The sequence below is a fragment of the Ixodes scapularis genome, unplaced genomic scaffold (assembly GCF_016920785.2).
Source record: "Ixodes scapularis isolate PalLabHiFi unplaced genomic scaffold, ASM1692078v2 PGA_scaffold43__4_contigs__length_2004386, whole genome shotgun sequence".
Taxonomy (NCBI): domain Eukaryota; kingdom Metazoa; phylum Arthropoda; class Arachnida; order Ixodida; family Ixodidae; genus Ixodes; species Ixodes scapularis.
The window spans coordinates 1,271,809-1,290,034 of NW_024609872.1; the positions used below are offsets into that span (position 1 = coordinate 1,271,809).

General features: G+C 45.0%; 1 protein-coding gene across 1 annotated transcript in view; it reads right to left on the minus strand.

The window, feature by feature from the left end:
- Window positions 1–912: 912 nt before the first annotated feature.
- Window positions 913–18,226, minus strand: part of LOC8052228 (integrin alpha-PS1) — a 231,228-nt gene continuing 213,914 nt past the window's right edge. The window contains exons 19-26 of the mRNA XM_040208078.3: window positions 17,900–18,002; window positions 16,348–16,467; window positions 12,854–12,913; window positions 12,127–12,240; window positions 11,235–11,354; window positions 9,822–9,923; window positions 7,187–7,315; window positions 913–5,970 (exon numbers count right to left, since the gene is read on the minus strand). Of these exons, the coding sequence (XP_040064012.1) occupies window positions 5,887–5,970; window positions 7,187–7,315; window positions 9,822–9,923; window positions 11,235–11,354; window positions 12,127–12,240; window positions 12,854–12,913; window positions 16,348–16,467; window positions 17,900–18,002 (832 nt within the window). The 3' untranslated portion in view covers window positions 913–5,886. The remainder of the gene's footprint in view (window positions 5,971–7,186; window positions 7,316–9,821; window positions 9,924–11,234; window positions 11,355–12,126; window positions 12,241–12,853; window positions 12,914–16,347; window positions 16,468–17,899; window positions 18,003–18,226) is intronic.

Here is an 18,226-nt window from a genome sequence, read left to right on the forward strand (position 1 = left end):
TTGCAGACGGCCTTTATCATGTGGAAGGAGATGGTGGTGTGGCGACATTGGTGCACTTTTCCACTCTTTTGCCGTGAAAAAAAATTTCAGATGAGGGCTTAATGCAAATGGCTGCTTTTCTCCAGCACCTAATATCTTGATCAGCCTTACATAAAAAGCACATTTTTTATTTAGCTATAAGCCAGTATTTTTTTTCCCCCTGGGACATGGGGCTAAGTTGGCAAACTGCCTTACAAACTGCTGAAGCTGCAACCTCTGGGTTCTTTTGTTATCCTATGGAAATCCTAACTGAACCCAACAAACACTCCTGAGCAGTGACTGCCACGAGGTTCTTTCTTACAGAGGAGTGATAAGACTTCAGCCTGCATTTTCAGTTTTTGAAAAATAATTAAAAAAAAAATTTGACCATAAAAAATCATAAAAAGAAAAATAAAGTGAAGTTTAAGCAAGGCGGTTGCAGCGTTCGAATCTCGTCTGGCCCTTGTCTGGGTCTGGGAGGGGGGGCCAAGGCTTCCTTTCGTCGGCCGGTCATCCCTTGCAAGGGCTGGCTGGTAGAGGGGTCATGAAAGGGTATAGTGGAGGTGGAGGACCTGGGACGTGGTCCCAGACAGTCCTTTCCTCGGGCTACAGAGCTCATCCCAAAACAACCAGGAAGACTGGAAGGATAAGGAAGAAACTAAAGAGAAAGAGCTTGTCCTCTTTAGTTTCTTCCTTCTTATCCTTCTTCCATCACAACACACATAATTAGAGTGACCCTGTACCCAAATAAGGTCATGGTCTTAGAAAACTGCCAACTTGGATCAAAGAGCCGAGTATTTGCAAAATTACAAATGAGTGAAATATGTGAACTAGAGGAAGGAAGGTAAAGAGTGTATAAGACATGAAGCTGCAAGTCAAGTCAACATAAGCTCATCAGTTTTTCTTTTTTTTTATTAGCCTAGAACGTTAAACATTCTTCAATTCATTTACAAATTGTACCCTATGTTGTTCGATGCCCCTACGAAAAAAAACAAAAAGAAATTACAACCGCAAGGTTTGCTCTGCATGCAACATTTGGACTCTGTAAGCATTTGTGGAGTAGAACAATAAGAAAACAGAGTTCAATATGTCGGCTATTACAGCAGAATGCATACAGTAGGCGTTTTGACACCCCGTCTCAAAAGGCGTACGTGCGCAACATGTTCGACTTGATATGGACAGGGCACCTCTGCCAAAGGGCGAAACTGCAATGCCTCAGCGCTGCGCAAGCAGCAAGAGCAGCAGACCGATCTACCATATTGATCCGGCAAAGGGGAAGGAAGGAAAATGAAATGAGAGTGGCTCAGCAAACCAAAGAATAAGTTCCTCAGCAATCTAGAATGCTTTTTCATTGAAAAAGAGAACACAAAATAACAATGCATCTCTGTTGTTTTCAGAAAATTCTAAGCAGTGCACACTGCGAGGCTAGGCAAGATTAGGTATCTGCTCGATACCTTAGAGCAGATATCGCAGAACCCCCGCAGTTATGAATCTAGATCGGTCCACCATTCTTGCTCCAGGAAGCCGACAACGCTGCGGTCTGTCCCATTAGCCGCACAGATTGACCTGTCTCAGGTTAGGTGTTTTGCATGCGTACGTACGACAACGCTGAAAATAGTCCTCTTTCAACGTTGGTACCAACAGTTTTAGTTGATCGTCGGTTATCCACACAAGATGAGAGCAAAATGAAGTGTCAATGAAGTAACTCGCGCAATATTAATAAATATACGATAGTGTGACACGAATAAGCTAGCCAAGTACAAAATGCAACAAGACCTCAATCCCATCACCCTTGACAACAGCACTGGAAGACTACATGTTCGATTTGCAGACTCAAAAAATGTCCTTCACGAGTAGGGATATGGCATGCCCCAAGCTTGGAAAATTCTGTTATCAATAAAGTGCAGAGAAGAAAGGAATATTTCTCTCCAAGGCAAATCTGTCTGGAGAAAGCAGCCACTTTATAAATACTCCCTTCCGGCACAAAAATGACAAAGCTTAATCTCCTTTTTTTTTTTTTTCTTCTGCATTATAACGTGTTGGTTTACGGGTTCCCAGTCAAAGAATACTAAACTCGGCTGAGGTGCCTGCAATTTGTCGGAGGCTCATTTCGGAAAGTGTGCCACGTAACCGAAATTTTATTGGCGTGTCAAAAGATAAGTCTGAGTCTCCTTCGCCCGTAAGAACTGGGAAGGCGAGAAAAACAAGTGTTGTTAAATCGTATGGGCAGAATAAAAACTGAGAAAGCAGGAAGAGTACCTCTGCATTTCTGCACTCGTACAGACACCATTATGTCCCCTCACTCGGAGGTACGAAGATAAAAACAACGGCAACGCAAACCACACGGTCCCGTGGCTCCCGCTGAAAACAACACCGCACGTTGCCACTTTTTGAAATTAGCAAAAGCTTTCACAAACAACTGTAAGAGAAATGATAAGTGACAATAACAAGTTGCTATTTCTTTCATCCAGAAGAAACAAAAAGTTCACAATGTATGAAGCACACGAAATTCCCAGACACCCACCCTGTAGCTGCCACCGTCCGTCATCATCTCGTCACTTTAGGAATCGGCAAATAAACAAAATAAAATAAAACACTTTCAGACATGTTTAACTTGTCATTCAACATACAATAGAAGCGCAACTGCAGCAACACGCAAAATAAAAGAATTTGCACACAAGCTCACAGTCTCGGTAAAAATGAGCATCCTCTGCTTACCTAAATGTTTGGTGAGTGATGCAACAAACCTTCCTATACGCTTAGCGCTGCCGACTGAAACGAAAGAATGGTTCACTCAGAATATGGAGTGCAGGTTGCCTGCTCCGCCTGTGCAGGTGCGTTCCTATTGGTCGAAATAAAAATAGTGGGGGAACACCTTTATGGACCAGCTTGGCTCGGCTGCATGCAATGTTTCCAAAGACCTGCATGCTTTGTTGCAAAGAGTTGGGACTAGCCTTTTCCTAAAATATTGATGGTTTTTTGATGAATGCTGTGGGAACCGCGAGTGTCCAGTGCCCCTATCTAGGCCTAGCACCTGCAGACCACGGAGGGCCGCTGTGGCGGTGCCTTCCCGGATACGAGGCAAGGCTGCGCTCCTGGAAGAGGGCGGCGCCTCCCTCGCCCTTTTGGGTGAATGTGCCCTGGCGCACCCTTAGGAATGATCGTGGACGCGACCCCTCTCCGGGATAAGCCAGACCACCTACCCCGGGTGCGTCCATTTCCAGCAGGCTAGATAAGCTGGCCCCAAAACGGTGGCCCAGGCTCTCGCCGGGGGAGGCTCTGGTCCTCAGAGCCTCTACTTCCTTCTTTGCAGCTTCCCCATTCCCACGAATCTGCCTAATACGGTAACATGGGGCCCTCTGGGTGAATCCCTATCGGAGGGTGGCGCCCACCTTTTAGTCTTTCCTTTCATCGTTAGCCGACATGCAAAACATGCTGGCACGTTTACCGACAAATGCGTCGTTCTATGGACCCACTGACATGCCTTTTAGTTCTATGTGGTACCCCCTCCAAAGGGGAAACCCACAACGCATGACCAAGTTTTAAGGAAGAACGGATCAGCTTTCCTGGGGTTCAAACTCCATCGAGTTCCCCGAAAACGCCGCATCAATGCCTCCGTTTAAGTTTTTTTTCTTTTTCTTCCACTGTTTTTCCCTTCTTCCACTCCACAAGCAGGCAGGAACTATACCCGCAAGAAAATGTTTCATATCAGGGAAGCACTTCCCCGCTCTAATGTGCACCAACCCACTCTTGCACGTTATATTACGGACAGAAAAGTTGCTCGGACTAACTACTTCAGAAGCAGCGCAAGCCACCTGTGTGTCACTAAATCCTCTTAGACCAAACGAGAATAAAAATAAAATAAAAAAAGGCCCAGCTGGCTCGAAAGCACCAAAAAACAGCGAGCAAATCAAGTATCGCTACCGACTGACTTCACTGACGCGGTCCTTTTTAGGCGGAACATCGTTGTGCAGCACTTGTCTGCTGAGACAACTGGCAGTGTTTGTAAAACAAGGAATTCATCTTCTGTTGCACAGAACTTGAAGTGCGACAACCGAAACAAACAAACAAATTAGGACCCATCTGATGGTCGAACACTCTTGCACCACTATATGTACCAAGTTGATTGTTCCAACCCTTTTGACAAGCAGGGCAGCTGTTTTTTGCTTTGTCTTGTCGTCTCACAACTCCTACAAGAATAGAATTTGCAACAGTTAACAACAACCTTCTCAAGGCACTGCAAAAACCAAAATGACTCCTAAGCTTCCAGACAAAACGAACAGAGGTTGCAAACCTAAGACAGCGCGAGCATTTGATTTTCTCGAGCCCTGTCAGTCTCCGAATAATCTTCGATTTCAATCCTTAGCCTTTCATTAAAGGAATTGAAAACATAATTTTTCCTTCGAAAGATGCTAAAAAAACGCCAGATATTCACACGTGCACACACTAGTATCATTCACACCCACGCAGGGATGCGCCCCCATAACCATACACGCGCTCGTTTGAAACAATTTTCACTTCTCATGCATAAAAAACGAAGCGTGCAAGACATCACAAAAGGCAGTGGACTATAGCCGACGTTAAGAACTGTCGTCATCAAAAGCAAAGCCTCAAACACACCAGCACCAGTCTTTTTTGCCAAGCTCCACCGTTAAAACTCCGCTACTCAGCTTTGTCCATTGAGTTGCATTGAACAGTTAAGAACTGTCTCGAACTGTGGTAAATGAGATTAAATTTGCAACTGAAAATAAATGCCAATTATAGTCGCTGAGAGAATTTGCTTCCTTCAATGTAAGGTTTTTGATTTGATGTACACTGTACGCTGGTCATTATTCATTAAATGGTTAAGATGCGAAAAGAGTTGCCACGATTAGTCTTGGAAGACAATTCCAGTTTGGAACATTTTCCCGAAAGACAACCAAAGCGATTACCAGAAATGGTAATTCCTCTACTACCGTAGAATACCGCGCATCCACCCATTCCATATTAAGCGCCCATTCCCAAATTTGTAAGATCTGAAAAAATATGCACAATGCATCAATGCATTGACATGTAAAACTGATGACTGGACAAGTGCCCATCCCCCATTTTTTCGCAATTATCTCTAAATTTCGGTGGGCGCTTGCCCGGTATTTTACGGTATACGGTACCTCATTTGTGTCCATTCATTTGCAGGCTGAAAAATGTTTGGCAATGTACTATGCCAGCAATGGTTGGCTTACAGCCGATTGCTGATGGCTTACAGCCAATCACCGAGTGGCTTACAGCCGAGCGCCGGATAGCTTACAGCCAGCCGCTGATTGCAAAAGACGGACATTGACAGAACCCTGGTATTAAGAGCAAGCAAGATGGCTGTAACCCCATACAGGTGTGAGTCGAGACAAGCGATCTCTCCGTAACAGTTTCAGACTATCGCATCGAGGCAGCACATTAGTGAACGTCTTGGGGAGTCCGTTTCGACCCGTACTGACACATTGCTAATCGAAAATAAAGTTCACACAACCCCTCCCACCCTCCATTCACATTCGAAACGGCTCGACGGTGCAACGGAGGCTATGAGCACAAGCTTGCAGCTTGGGAAAGGAGGTTCTGCCACACGCACGTCCACGTTGCAGGCGTACGCTCCGAGGCAGCAACGAGTCTCGGGCTCGTAGCTTTCGCCGCACGGGACGCAGCCAGAAATAACCTGGCAAAATACACACTTCCCCTAGAGGAACCTTTCGACCGTCGTGCCTCATAAGTTGAGGCTGCGGCGACGCGGCTAGACGCGAGGGAGGGCTCTTTTGTTGGAGGGCCGCGGTCTTGGGGGCGACTCAACGACGCCCGGACGGAATCTTATCTCTCTGCGTAAGCTCATTTTCTTTGTCTCTAGGAGGATCCGTTGAAGTCTTTGTCCGACGTGGGTGCGGGAGAGTATCCTTCCGCCGGGCGTTTCCGCTTGAAGAATCCCAGCTGCAAGAAACAACAGGCACATATTTATTGAGACCTATATACAGGGGGGGTTCGACAGTCTGTTGACCCTTCCAAGGGACGGTATAAACCTAAGCCCTTTCTTTTTGCGAAACATTGAGTAGCGATGCGGGTCATTGGGGCATTTATTACGACAGAAAAACGAGCTGAAGGAGAAGGGACTAAAATTGTCATCCAAACCTGGGATCTACCGATTACTGGTTACGGATGTTAACAACTACACTACCCAACCACGTTCTTTGGCGGTTCCCATAATTGGGAGATCCAGGTTTGGACCCCAGCCCCACCACACATTGTTCCTCGGCTGTTTTCAGACTTTGTTTAATCAGCACAATTTGTCCTACAGCACATCCGGATTGCTTAAGGTTGGTTCACACACTTGTGACTGCTTACGACTGCCGTGCAGAAAGTTGTGAACAGTCACAGCAGGCTTAAGACCGGTTCTTGGTCTCTCTGGTCGTAAGCAGTTGCCAGTGTGCGAACCAGCATCTACCGCCAGAGGTGCCAAAAAGACGATAAAAATTTTCTCGACAAAATGGATAACTGGGCGAGTTGGTACGTATTCATATCAAAACAATGCAACTGGACGTGGACAAAGCAAAAAACTGGACGAAACAAACACAGCGTTCGTTTCGGTCAGTTTCTCGCTTCGTCCGTGTCCATTTTTATTTAATTTATCTACTCTCTGGGCCTGAGAACAAAAAGAAGTGTAGCACTGTGAGACAAACACACAAGTAAAAGAATGAAAAGGTAGAAATGCAAAACAGGTATGACGCATCGTTTAACAAATTAGGAATTGCAATTATAAAACTAGCGGTGTTAGTCATTGTAACCATCACTGTGCGAAGGAAATTCCAATCAATGGAGATTTTGGGCAAGGAGGCAATAATTAAAACGTAGATGCGCCGCCCACGGGGATCCCAACCTTTAGTTGATAATTGGCGCGCAACAATACATAGGAAAACTCTGTTAATTTACGCATGTAGAAGCGCTGGGTCAGAGTGATAAATGTTGTGAAACAAACATAGGCAAGACTTTTTTCTACGAAGGGAGGGATTACGCGAGGACAGGGTTTGTTTCGATGCGACAACTTTTCTCCGACAAAGGTTAGGTACCGGTTGTGTACACACAACTTCTGATAAGGTATGCAGCCGAGACGGCGCGCTGCAGAAGCGAGAGACGGGGAGGGAAGACGAACCTTGTAGAGAAGGAAGATGACCAGGAGCAAGAGCAAGATCCCGGCGCACACGGCCAGGATGATGATCCAGAGGGCGACGCCTTCCGACTTCTGGTACAGGCTGGCGTCTGGGTAGGCCCGCGTCTCCGCCTGCGCACAAATGGCGTCCGAGGTGAACTCGGCTCCCGGAGTCTCGCCATAAAACAATCGGCAAAAGGCTCCTAAACGCTCGAGGAATTCCGGAAGAATGTGTCTGGTCTCTGCACTGATGCAATGAAGCGGTACAAAAGCCCTTTGTACACAATAATGCCCGTATTGGGGTGTGTTTGGCTCGTGGTTGTGTGTGAATGGCAGCTGCATTCCGTACCTTCGGTTACTTGAAGCGTAATCTCAAATCTGCGCTTTCTTTGCAAACCATCGTATGAAACTCACCTGAAATTAGAAAATGCATCCGCTATCTGGTCATCGAACTTAATTGAATCTATTCAAAATTGAGCTGCCAGTTTCTTTCGTCGCCATATTTACGTTTCGACAGCCCGTCATTAATGAAAGAAAATTGTTTGATTTCTTTGCTAGAAATGCGCCGTACAATTTCACTTGTACGTTTCATTTGCAAATTATGTAACAACTCCAATCGCACATCTATCTTGCTTCTTGAACCCATTAATAAGGAATCGCGTTACACTGGAAGTTTCGAACATATTTTGGGGTTAACATTAGCATTGAATAACTCTTCCTTGCCTTTTGCCACCAAACTCTGGAACAATCTTTTCGATGCTGTGGTTTCTATTACAGATCCAGAAAATTTCCACTCAGAATTAGCAACCATTTTCATTACATAATTAACACCCACGTGTTTTAATAGACAATATGTTTTAGGTTGCGATATAAAATATCCGAGAGTCACATTTATTTTGTGCATCTATGTGCTTGCGTTATATTTACTTGCATTAAAAGCCCAAATTCTATAAATATGTATAAGTTTTCCTTGTCAATACATCCTGCAGTGTGTGCTCTTATTTTTTTGAATAATTTAATTTTTGCCTCGTTAATTTTTTATTAAGCTGTACAGCTGCCCCCATGTAATGCCAAGAGGCTTTGGGGTTTTTTGAACAAATAAATAAATGAATAGATGGCTTAAACCTGCTGACAGGCAGACGTGGCAGGGTAGCGTGGGTGCTCCCCCACCACTCTTTGCTGTACTAAAGGTGTCTCTCGCGTGGAAGGCGCAACATTTAATTCAACTTTATTTCATTAAGTCAAGCCGTTTTTCTTTAAAACTTTTATCACGCTGTCCCTGATGACATTCGATCAAGAGGAACAACCTCCCGATGATGATTATGAGATGCATGTTGCCAATGCAGACCCAAGAACACCACAAGATCTTTTCAAGATTCGGTTCTCGAGGCCCGACAGGTAAACGATTGGGTCGGTGTCAAAATGAAGACGCGTTGCGGAGCTCCTTTGTGACAAAATCCCATAGGGTAACGACGTGGGTATTCTGAGGCTGTAGTGCGCCACGGCGCTGACACTCCTACGTAATGTATCGAGACACTGACGCAGTAAAAGTTTTCTGACAAAAAACTCTACCATAGGCAGATTAATCTAAAGAAAACTAGCAACGGTCAACTCGGCAGTGTTGATGAACGAAAAAAATGGGGCGAAATCTCTGCTGCGGCCATGCTGATTCTCAAAGAAATGCATTGGCATTTCACGCAGCGGTTGTATATAACGAAGCGTGGTGAATGCTGCCTCGCTGCACTTTTCTGCGGGGTGAACATTCTCGAAACCCCTCTTCTTCCTGGTGCAAGATCAGGTCACTTGGCGTGTGCGTGAAGGACGCCGGTCACACGGGATTGGCTGGTTATAGACAGCGACAGCATTATGCAATGCTTAGCGACCGAGGTGCAGTGGGGAACGGTGGGGTTGGGGCGTACTTTGGCTGCCGGCGGGGCGCCGCCAGGCGGCGTGCACGGGTGGCCCAAGGTGGTTAAATAGTTTGCATTCGGCCATCTGCAGACTGTCGCCGCAAAGCAGCTTGAATGGGCGGGTGTTAACTTGCGCCCCAGCGATACACCCGCCGTCCCCCACTGCGCTGCGCCTAAATTGGTGAGGGGGGACGTCGCTGACGATCTTCGGTTGCTGGGTGTTACGTCGGGGCGTCCCTCCCTATGAGCGGCCAATCCAGCGCGGCCTCCGCCGCTACGCGTCCTATCGCCTGGCCTCTCGAAATGTGCACCCCGCCGTCCTCTGTTCGCGCTTGCAGAAGGTGTTTCCTAGCCAGTTTTCACGGCCAGTGGGGCTGTGGCGCCATTCTATGGCGACGTTGCAAACTGTAGACTCCAAAACAAAAAAAAAACAGCCAGATTAACAGATTAATTGAAGGTTTGATTCTGCTATGGTGCCTTAGCACTAACCCATTGAGCTCCAGAATTTGCACCCGTAGATGCCACAGAATGCAGTGCTCTGGGAACAACGAGTGGTTACACCAAAACAGACTCGTCAATAAAGTAAAACTCTCCACAGCTGGAAAACAAATTCTGTGCAGTGCAAGCCAGACTGTAATCTTGTCTCATCTAACAACCAGAAATTCCCTTTCGAGTGCACAAAAAAGTTTCCTTCTTTCCCAAGAGACAGAGAGATGAAAGTCGCATACATGCGCGAAGTCGTCTTCGGGTCGTTGTCGCACTTCCAGAGAAGGATCGAGTTCAATTTCGGCAGATGAGAAAATGCTGACTTGGTCCACCGCTGCATAATCCTGCAAGTCAAAATCATGCAAGTTTAAGAGAAATATCCCTAGCTCTTTGCTACAGTACACAAAGAAGTAACAGCAATAGTTGTCATTGCACGCAGTAATGCCTACTTTGATGCATATCCTACAGTTTTATTTACTCGATCACACTCAACACAGCATCGTGGTCACTCAAGTTTGCGGGAAAGGGAACCAACTGCACACGAGTCAACGTCCCTGTCCAAGACTAAATTGAGAGAGGTACCGTTACGAGTGGTGTTCTTTTCATTTATTTACAAAAAAGACCAGCAGTGCCGAAGCATTATACAGCAAATGCAGCTCTCAAGAACAAAACGAAATGCACAATAATATGACAATAATACAATATGCAGTAAAGGCTGTCAAGAAAAGAAACACAAAAAGTAAATGTAAAGAACATAAGTTTTGGGTGTTGCATTACATCCGACGATACACGCGAACTGAGCTATAGGTGTGGAATGTGTAGTACCACCCCCTGCCAACCGTAAAAGTAGAAGACACCGCAGCCTTGCAAGAGTCAATTGCATGGGCCTTGTCTAGCATCTCGAAGTGCTACCCACATGAGTGCGCGTGGAGCGGAGTTTTCTGCCTGGCTCAACGCCGCCGCCGCAAATGCAGATGGGAAGTCTCTATAACGGCTATTGCCGTAAAATGTTGCAGATTAGCTTAGGCCTAATCCGATACCTGCACAGGTAACAATCTCATTTTTAGAGTACATCGCAAGGTCTACAAGCCCCTCGCAGAATTTCCTAATTGCGCAGCTGTCGATCTTGAAGGTTTTGTACCTACAGCATTGGCAGCAATAAAAATGCATAGCAATTTGCTGGACCACTGTGTTGCATGTGAAATGTGTGGCAATTACGCTCTTGGCGCTCTTCATTGGTTAGTTTGGTGACTGGCTTAACGCGGAGTGACTCAGCAGCATTTTCTGGAATGGAGATATTGGGGCTAATTCAGGTTCTAAAATCTGTGACAGGGCATGAAGCTGCTATCTGCCGAACGCAGAGCAGATGTCCCGCAAGGCAAATGGTGGCGGTGTCTGAAATAGGGGGTGTGCAGTCATCGCCTGGCTCAGCCAATTGGCATCGAGACAATCGGCGGCTTTGCAAACTTTTCGGACACCGATCCCCCAGCGAGGCAAAGAATGCTTTACAAACTGCACAAACCCAACATTACGAATTCAAGAGCTTGCATCAGCATTGAAGCCCAATTCCTGTTCAGTCTACACGCTCAGTCTTTTCACCACTACCCCCCTCTCTCAGTCACTTGTCCGAGATTCCCCGCAGCAAAGTCCCCCACCTCGACGAGCGTGGCGTTCCAGAGCCTCGCGTTGATGGTGATGGTGGCAGACAGCTGCTTCTTGAGGTTGCGGATGGTGCACCGGAACTTGAAGCACTTGGCACTGCCTCGGTCGCACTTCTGCACGCACCGACGGGGCAACATCAATTAGGCTCGAGGAAGAACAGCACTCACCATTTGGCAGCGTCTACCTTTCCTAGGCAACTGCTATCTACCGCAATTTGCGGTCTAATTGCGACTTGCAATTTCACAATTTGCGGCCTAATCGCAGCTGCAATTTGCAGCCTTATCACGTAGGCCACAAACCTCGAATAGACAATGTTCTGCGGCCCGGGTGCCAATTGCAATTGCAGCGCAGGTGGTTGGTCCTAGCCTGTCTTAGTCTGGTAGCCATCTCTAAAACCCCACAACCTACTTCTGGAAACTGAGACACTTTCTCAAGCGCAGTGCTCGAGCCTTTCAGGATGCCGAAAAAAAACAGCCTGCCATGAGAACAATGGACACTAAAGCGGCTTTTGAGATCGTCTTTTTACGGTGAACACTCAATCTGTGTGCTTTAAGCATCCTAGAAAATTCTATATTTCAATCACATGTGGCCATTATTCCCGTTTAACGATGCGCCCAAAAGTTACATTGTCCCCCTTTTCTGAGATATACGTCAAAAAAGAGATGCGCAACGACAACTGGTTGCATTTTAATAGGGAGAAAGGCCACACATGATCATAATTTTGGATTTCCTAGGATGCGTAGGGCCCATAGGTTTGAGTTTGCACCATGAAAGACAATCTCAAAATCTGCTGTAGTGCCCCTTTAATGAACCCAAAAAGCAGATCAAGCACGTGATAACTATGAAACGGGAGTGCAGCGAGGCATTGAGACACTTGGAACTCACCATCGTCACCAACCGGACGGTCTTGCCCTCGAGACGAACTTCTTCGGGGGTGATGACAACCTCGCGCTTCTCACGTGACCGTGAACGACTCAGCGAGGCTGGTGCCGGGCGGTGCTGAAAAGGTGGGAAAGAAATGAGCGAACAATTCAAGTTTGTGCATTCAAAAAGTTTCTCTCTCGGTGACACAAACACAACAGTGCATCTGCAGCACAGTCGTGTCAATCTCGTGAGATATATTTGTAAACTGTTCTTTAGTTACAGGGATAGAGCTGCATGTTACTATACCTTTGGAGCACATAAAGGGCATTCTCTGATGTGTGAAAGTGTTCACGTGCAAGCTACAGACTATATTTTGGAAGTGGGAAAAGCACTAGCTACTGTTCCATAGCCTCTAGCACTGAAATAAAATTGTCTTGTAGTCGCAACCTTTTACAAATTTGGTAGAATAAAAATATCCGCATAAAATATTAAGGATATCAATAATCCGTGCTAACTAACACAGGAGGTCTATAGCCAGTTCACCCCTGATCGTGACCTTTTGTTGACTAAGATATTCCAAAAGAGTGGCACTCGAAAAAAGTGTGAAATATTAAGCTCGCCACTGTGCTATAGTTGTCGATATTACATCTTCTCACAATAAATCATCTTTACGTGATGATAAAAATCACTCGTCACATTTTTCTCGTACAATTCAGAAAAGTTCAACCTTGCAAGAACTAGAGCTTACCTTGAGGCCCAAAGGATTCACCTGGCCTTCCAACATTCGGCACTCTCCATCTCCAACAACCTGTCATTTGAGGGGGCGGAAAGAATAGCAAAAAACAATCGAGCCAAAGTACGCCCATGTCATGGTGAGAAACATTACATGATCATTATCAAAAACAACCTTATTGTTCACCTATGCTTATACCTGCATTGGCTTTTAAAGAAACACTAACATCCCCAAATTTTTTTTTTTTTTTAATTTGCTATGCGATATAGAAGAATATCCAATCAATATTTTGCAACAGTGTCACATATATTTTTAATAAAGTAAAAACACGCAACTGCTGGAAACTGAAACCAAAACTCGTCTGGGGAGGAAGAAGAAATATAGAGGGGAAAGATACCAAAAGTCCCGTGGCTGTGCAACATTTGTTTTAACATATTTGCAGAATTTTAAAAGCCATGACAAATGGGTATTATATTTTTTGACCGTTTCTAGTATTGAGTGTGTACCTTCGATGACCCACGACTTGGATTATCTTTGGTGGTTGTGTCTAAATCATAATAAACGGCACGTGACTATGGAGAAGAGAGTGAGCGCAACTCAACCTGGCCAGTTCTCGATCGGCGGTTTTCAGGCGGAAAGAGAACGAATTTCGAGCCGCAAATTGTGTTCTGGGCAGTTGAGCTCTCATGTGTCATGTACAAATAAAAACCTTGCCGAGCATAAATATCCTGTCAGTGCCCCTCTAAGTATTATAGCCGTAGTGGGGCAATTCACAAGAAAGGGTGCCTGAATGATCTTAAGGTGGAGCCACTTTTTCCAGTATGGAATACCGACAGTATGTGATCAGAGTTGAAGTAAAACGGAATAGCATAAAGAAAGATAGCAGTAAAGCAAGAATCACATCTAAGCTGCCACTATGCATAGTATGTCTGAAAAAGTATAATCAGAGAAAAATATCCTAGGCTGGAGGTATGTAGACTTCAAATAACTGAGCCCACAGATCAGTGTGTCTTTTATAAATAAATATACTTCATAAAGCATGCAACAGTTTTTCTGCATGGGACCAACACCTGTGTTTGACGTGGGAGAAAAAAACCCGACACTCAAAGCACTCAAAGATGTCATGTTCTGTGTTCCGTCCTATGTGTTTATTCCTTCGTGTCTAAATTGAAGAGTTTGTTATTTATTATTCCTCTCCAAACAAAACCCAAAATATACATTGATACACGTGATTATTAGAAACTTTCAAATACAAATTGAGTTAAGTCCAGCAGTGGCATGGAAGCATTTAAAATATTGTGAAATAGTTTCAAATAATCTTCCAACATATTTGTTGCATCTGCTTTTCCTACAGCACCGACGCGATGCAGTGAAGCGACCTCAGCAGTACTAGAGTGGCAGTGTAGAAGAGTACTCCTCACAAACGCCACAAGTGCACACAAAAAAGTTTGTGCAAAGGTTGCAATTCTATTTTTATCTAAGGGATTATTGCGTATTCCTAAATAGTAATACTATGAAAGTAGTTATAGCAAAGCTAGTTTGCTGTTTCGATGCATCTCTTGCTTTGGAAGGTTTTTCTCTTGTTCCATCATGAACAGTTTAGATTCAACAAAATTTTAAAAATAGTAAACAGAAAAGCAAGAGTTACTTTTGTGTGAATGTCTGACTACTTATGGTGACAAGTGATCTAGTTGTGATCAGGAACCTTGTTGCAAAGCAGGTTTTTTTTTTTAATATCTTGACAACCCCCAATCTCTCTTTATTGATAGTCTAGGAATGCCTCCTAGTCTCAGCAATAATACAATAAAGCAGCATAAAAGCCTACAGACCTTGTAAACAATATTATGGCCATATGAAGTAGGATTTGGCTCAAAGTTACACATCGAATGGAGGCTCAGATCTGCTAAAACAATGCTTAAATTAAAATAAATAAATAAATAAATACTTTATTTGGGGGCAGAGATGGCCCAGGAAACTTGGGAGCTTGGGGAATTTGCAGTGATATGATTGGCACAAGTCATTTTGGCGCATCTTTTGGAGCAGCCTAAAGTTCATTTTGGAGCAGCAAAAAAGAACCTTTGGAGCAGAACTGTAAATTTCGTTTGCATTCAATCCACGATAAATAAGATGCTAAAAAAAAGAAAGTCAGGTATTGCCCTGTCAAGTAAAAATACTGTGCCTTCTTTGCTGCCACACTGCTGCGCAACTACTCATGGATTCCTTGCAATGTAATTTTCCCAAAACACTAAACTAGTGGTTCAGCCCTGCTTAAAAGCGCCAAACACGGAAATAAACTATTCTTAGAATATGTATGCTTTTGCTCTCTAGCAGCAACTGCATCTTTTTCAAGGTTCCGAAAGTTGCAATAATAATGCGATTTTTATTTCACTTTAAATGAAGCTTTCATAGGTAATTATAGCACACCAATGACCTCTCGGCTGTGGACGGCTTTATGGTTACGCAAAATCTGTTTGTAGGCAATAAATGTGCTTACTTAAACAAAATCCAGTAGACTTTGTTCAGTCTATTGGCAAGCTTCCATTCATCTGTAGCCAAAGCTAGTCCAATATAAATTGAAACCACTTATCGATTGACTTTGACTTCAAAGAGTCAAAGCCCTAGAGAGAGGTAAAGAGAAAACGAGAAATTTCACATAAAAAATAAACCTGAAATGATGCGTCCTTATACCTACCTGTTCGGCTATGTATCAACCCTCTCGATACACTCAAATATTCTTCCTTAAATCTCAAACCTGAAGAAACATTCATGTAGCTATTTAAAACATTGCAGTCGCGCATAATAACCGTGTTTTTCTTTAGACAACTTTGCTGCAATGCTGCAGTAAAGTTGTCAACATTGCAGTCCTATCAACATGCACCACATTCCAAGTTTTAATTTTTTCAAATACCATACTCGGAAGATGTGTTTTCCAAGAACGCATCTGCACTGCAGCAAACACAGCACACAGAGTCGCTGCGGCCACAATATGGTTGCTTCTCTGCAGGGCACCAAAGCCTACGAAGAAGTGCACTTGCCGGAGCTAGCAAAGCCACCCAAACTTTGAAAAATTAGAGCTACGCATATCGAAGTACTTTTGGCAGTTGTCGCGTTTAATACGAAGGTCGAGTCGAACAGGACGTAATTCGAACCGATACTACAAATCATCAAAAATTGGCACGATCCTACCGTAATGATCCGGCGATCTACCGAGACCCGAGTCATCAGAAGGCAGTCAAGAACCAACGTGAGCTTTTGGCGAAGCCTCGGTGCAAATTCGTCACATTTTGGTGAATTGTAGCAGCATGTAGCGGGGTGGGTCCATTGGCACAGCAATCGCATCGCTGAACTCGCAAGGGCACTCTAGGGAAGCCCTGGGTTCTCAGAGCCTTCGAGAGTAGCTATAATTAGTGACGATTGTAGCGCAATAAATATTTAAAAACCCACGTTGCGAAGACTAGTTGCAATCGGTGACGGAACCGAGCGGTTAGAAGGTACGCAAGGGCTCTCACCTTGGGCTCCTCAGTCATGTAGAGGAGGTACTTGCCGTGCTTCTGCTCGTTCTCCGCCTCGTACGGCCACGAGACCACCACGTCCAAGGTGGGAACGGTCCAGGGGCCGTGGTTGAACACCTGTTGGCAGTGGCAACGTAAAAAAGGTTTACTGTGCTACAGATACACAGGGGTACAGTGGAAACGCCATGAAGAGAGCATGAAATTACTTTCAGATTTTACACCCCTGACAAAGCTTAGTTTAGAAATGTGGCGTGTATAAAATGTACTTATGTTGTTTCGCACCTTGATTTTGTGCAAAAATATCGTGAGCCATATTACTCTGTGAAGGTGAATGTCCAGTGAAGCTGTTTAGCATATGACACAGACACGCCCCAAGGAGCTGGAGGAAACTAGACGCGCAACAAAACCACCACCTTGGCAGAGCGGAAGGAAAGGAAACTGGGCACACAAGCACTTGGAACGAGGACAAAGAAAGGGTGGTGTGAGCGTAGACATGGCCGACGCGGGTCGCACAGCGGCAATTCATTAAGAAACCTTTACTATCTTGCTGAGAGTCTACTGATCTTGAAAATGGTGCCTATTGATAATCTACTGAAATGAACTATTGCTAAATTACCCAAGCATCAAGGAGGATTCAGAAAATGGTGTTCCACGCGCCGCGCGTGCCGGCGTCTGCAGCACTAACTGTTCTAAAGCAAAAGCCTAAAACAAATGGAATCTTGCACGCACGTTCGTCAATGCTTTATTTTGGTCATTTACTTCAAATCTTTTATACAGGGAAGGCATGCGTGTGCGGTGGTGCGAGCATAGAGTTTTTAGTCACTGCACACGAAAAATCCACAAAACCCTAGCCAGAAAAAGCTTCGCTGTATAATATCAATGTATAATAAGTGCCGTTCCTCTGAACTTGTGCAAATCATAAACTGCCCCCCCCCCCCCCTTCCCCCCCCCCAAAAAAAAAACCCTTCATTTTCGAGCAAAAGAAAAGTTCCACATAAACTGAGTTTTAACATGAAACAGAAAAGAAAAGAAAGGAGCTACCCCCAACAAACTAAAGCTGCAATTCAGTAATATTTCCTAAAAATAAATAAACCGAAACAAGAAAAAACTACAAAGACATGATGAAAATAATCCCTGGAGAAGGGGAACAAGAGGGACAAAGGACAAACACAAATCTCCAAACACAGCTAGGTGACTGGTACAAAGACACTTAAGACTGCTAACGTGTCGGAATGCGAAAGCATTCGTATATGTAGTGTGTTCCTACAAGGCCTCTCTGGAGTCTGCCCAAGTAGGCTCTACTGGCTCTCAGGGCGGCCGCTCCCCCTTATCGGCGGCCGGGCCGCTGAGCCACAGAGAGGGCTTCTCTGTGGGGTGGCGGCCCTTGGAGCAATGCCACGCACCAGCCAATGGGGTGGCTGCTACAGACTACAGTCTTCGCTCCATGGGACAGGGGAATTTAGGTGCCGTTTGGTGCGGCTTCAAAAGCTGATAACGCTAGTTCGCTCCACGGGACTGCTAATGCTTTCGCAATAAAAATAAGGCTCACCTGGTAGGTGTGGACGACTTTGCTTCCTACTTCATCAAAGTGCTTCATGGCATGTGCCCCAACAACCACTCCGCCGTACCAAACTTGTTCCGGTTTGGTGGCCCTGAAAACAGACGTGCGAGCCAGTGCTGGTTTCACGTTTCTGACACCAAGCTGGGAACCTGGCGACATCTGGTTGATATGATATCACCATCGGGCTAGGGTTGAAATACACATTCTGGATATTTATTGGCCCGTTAAAAATACTGCGAGATATTTCGAGTTGCCTCAGGAGTGTGGAAATTGATTCAAAAACTGTGCGGTGCTCCCCAAACTTGTACAGAATAC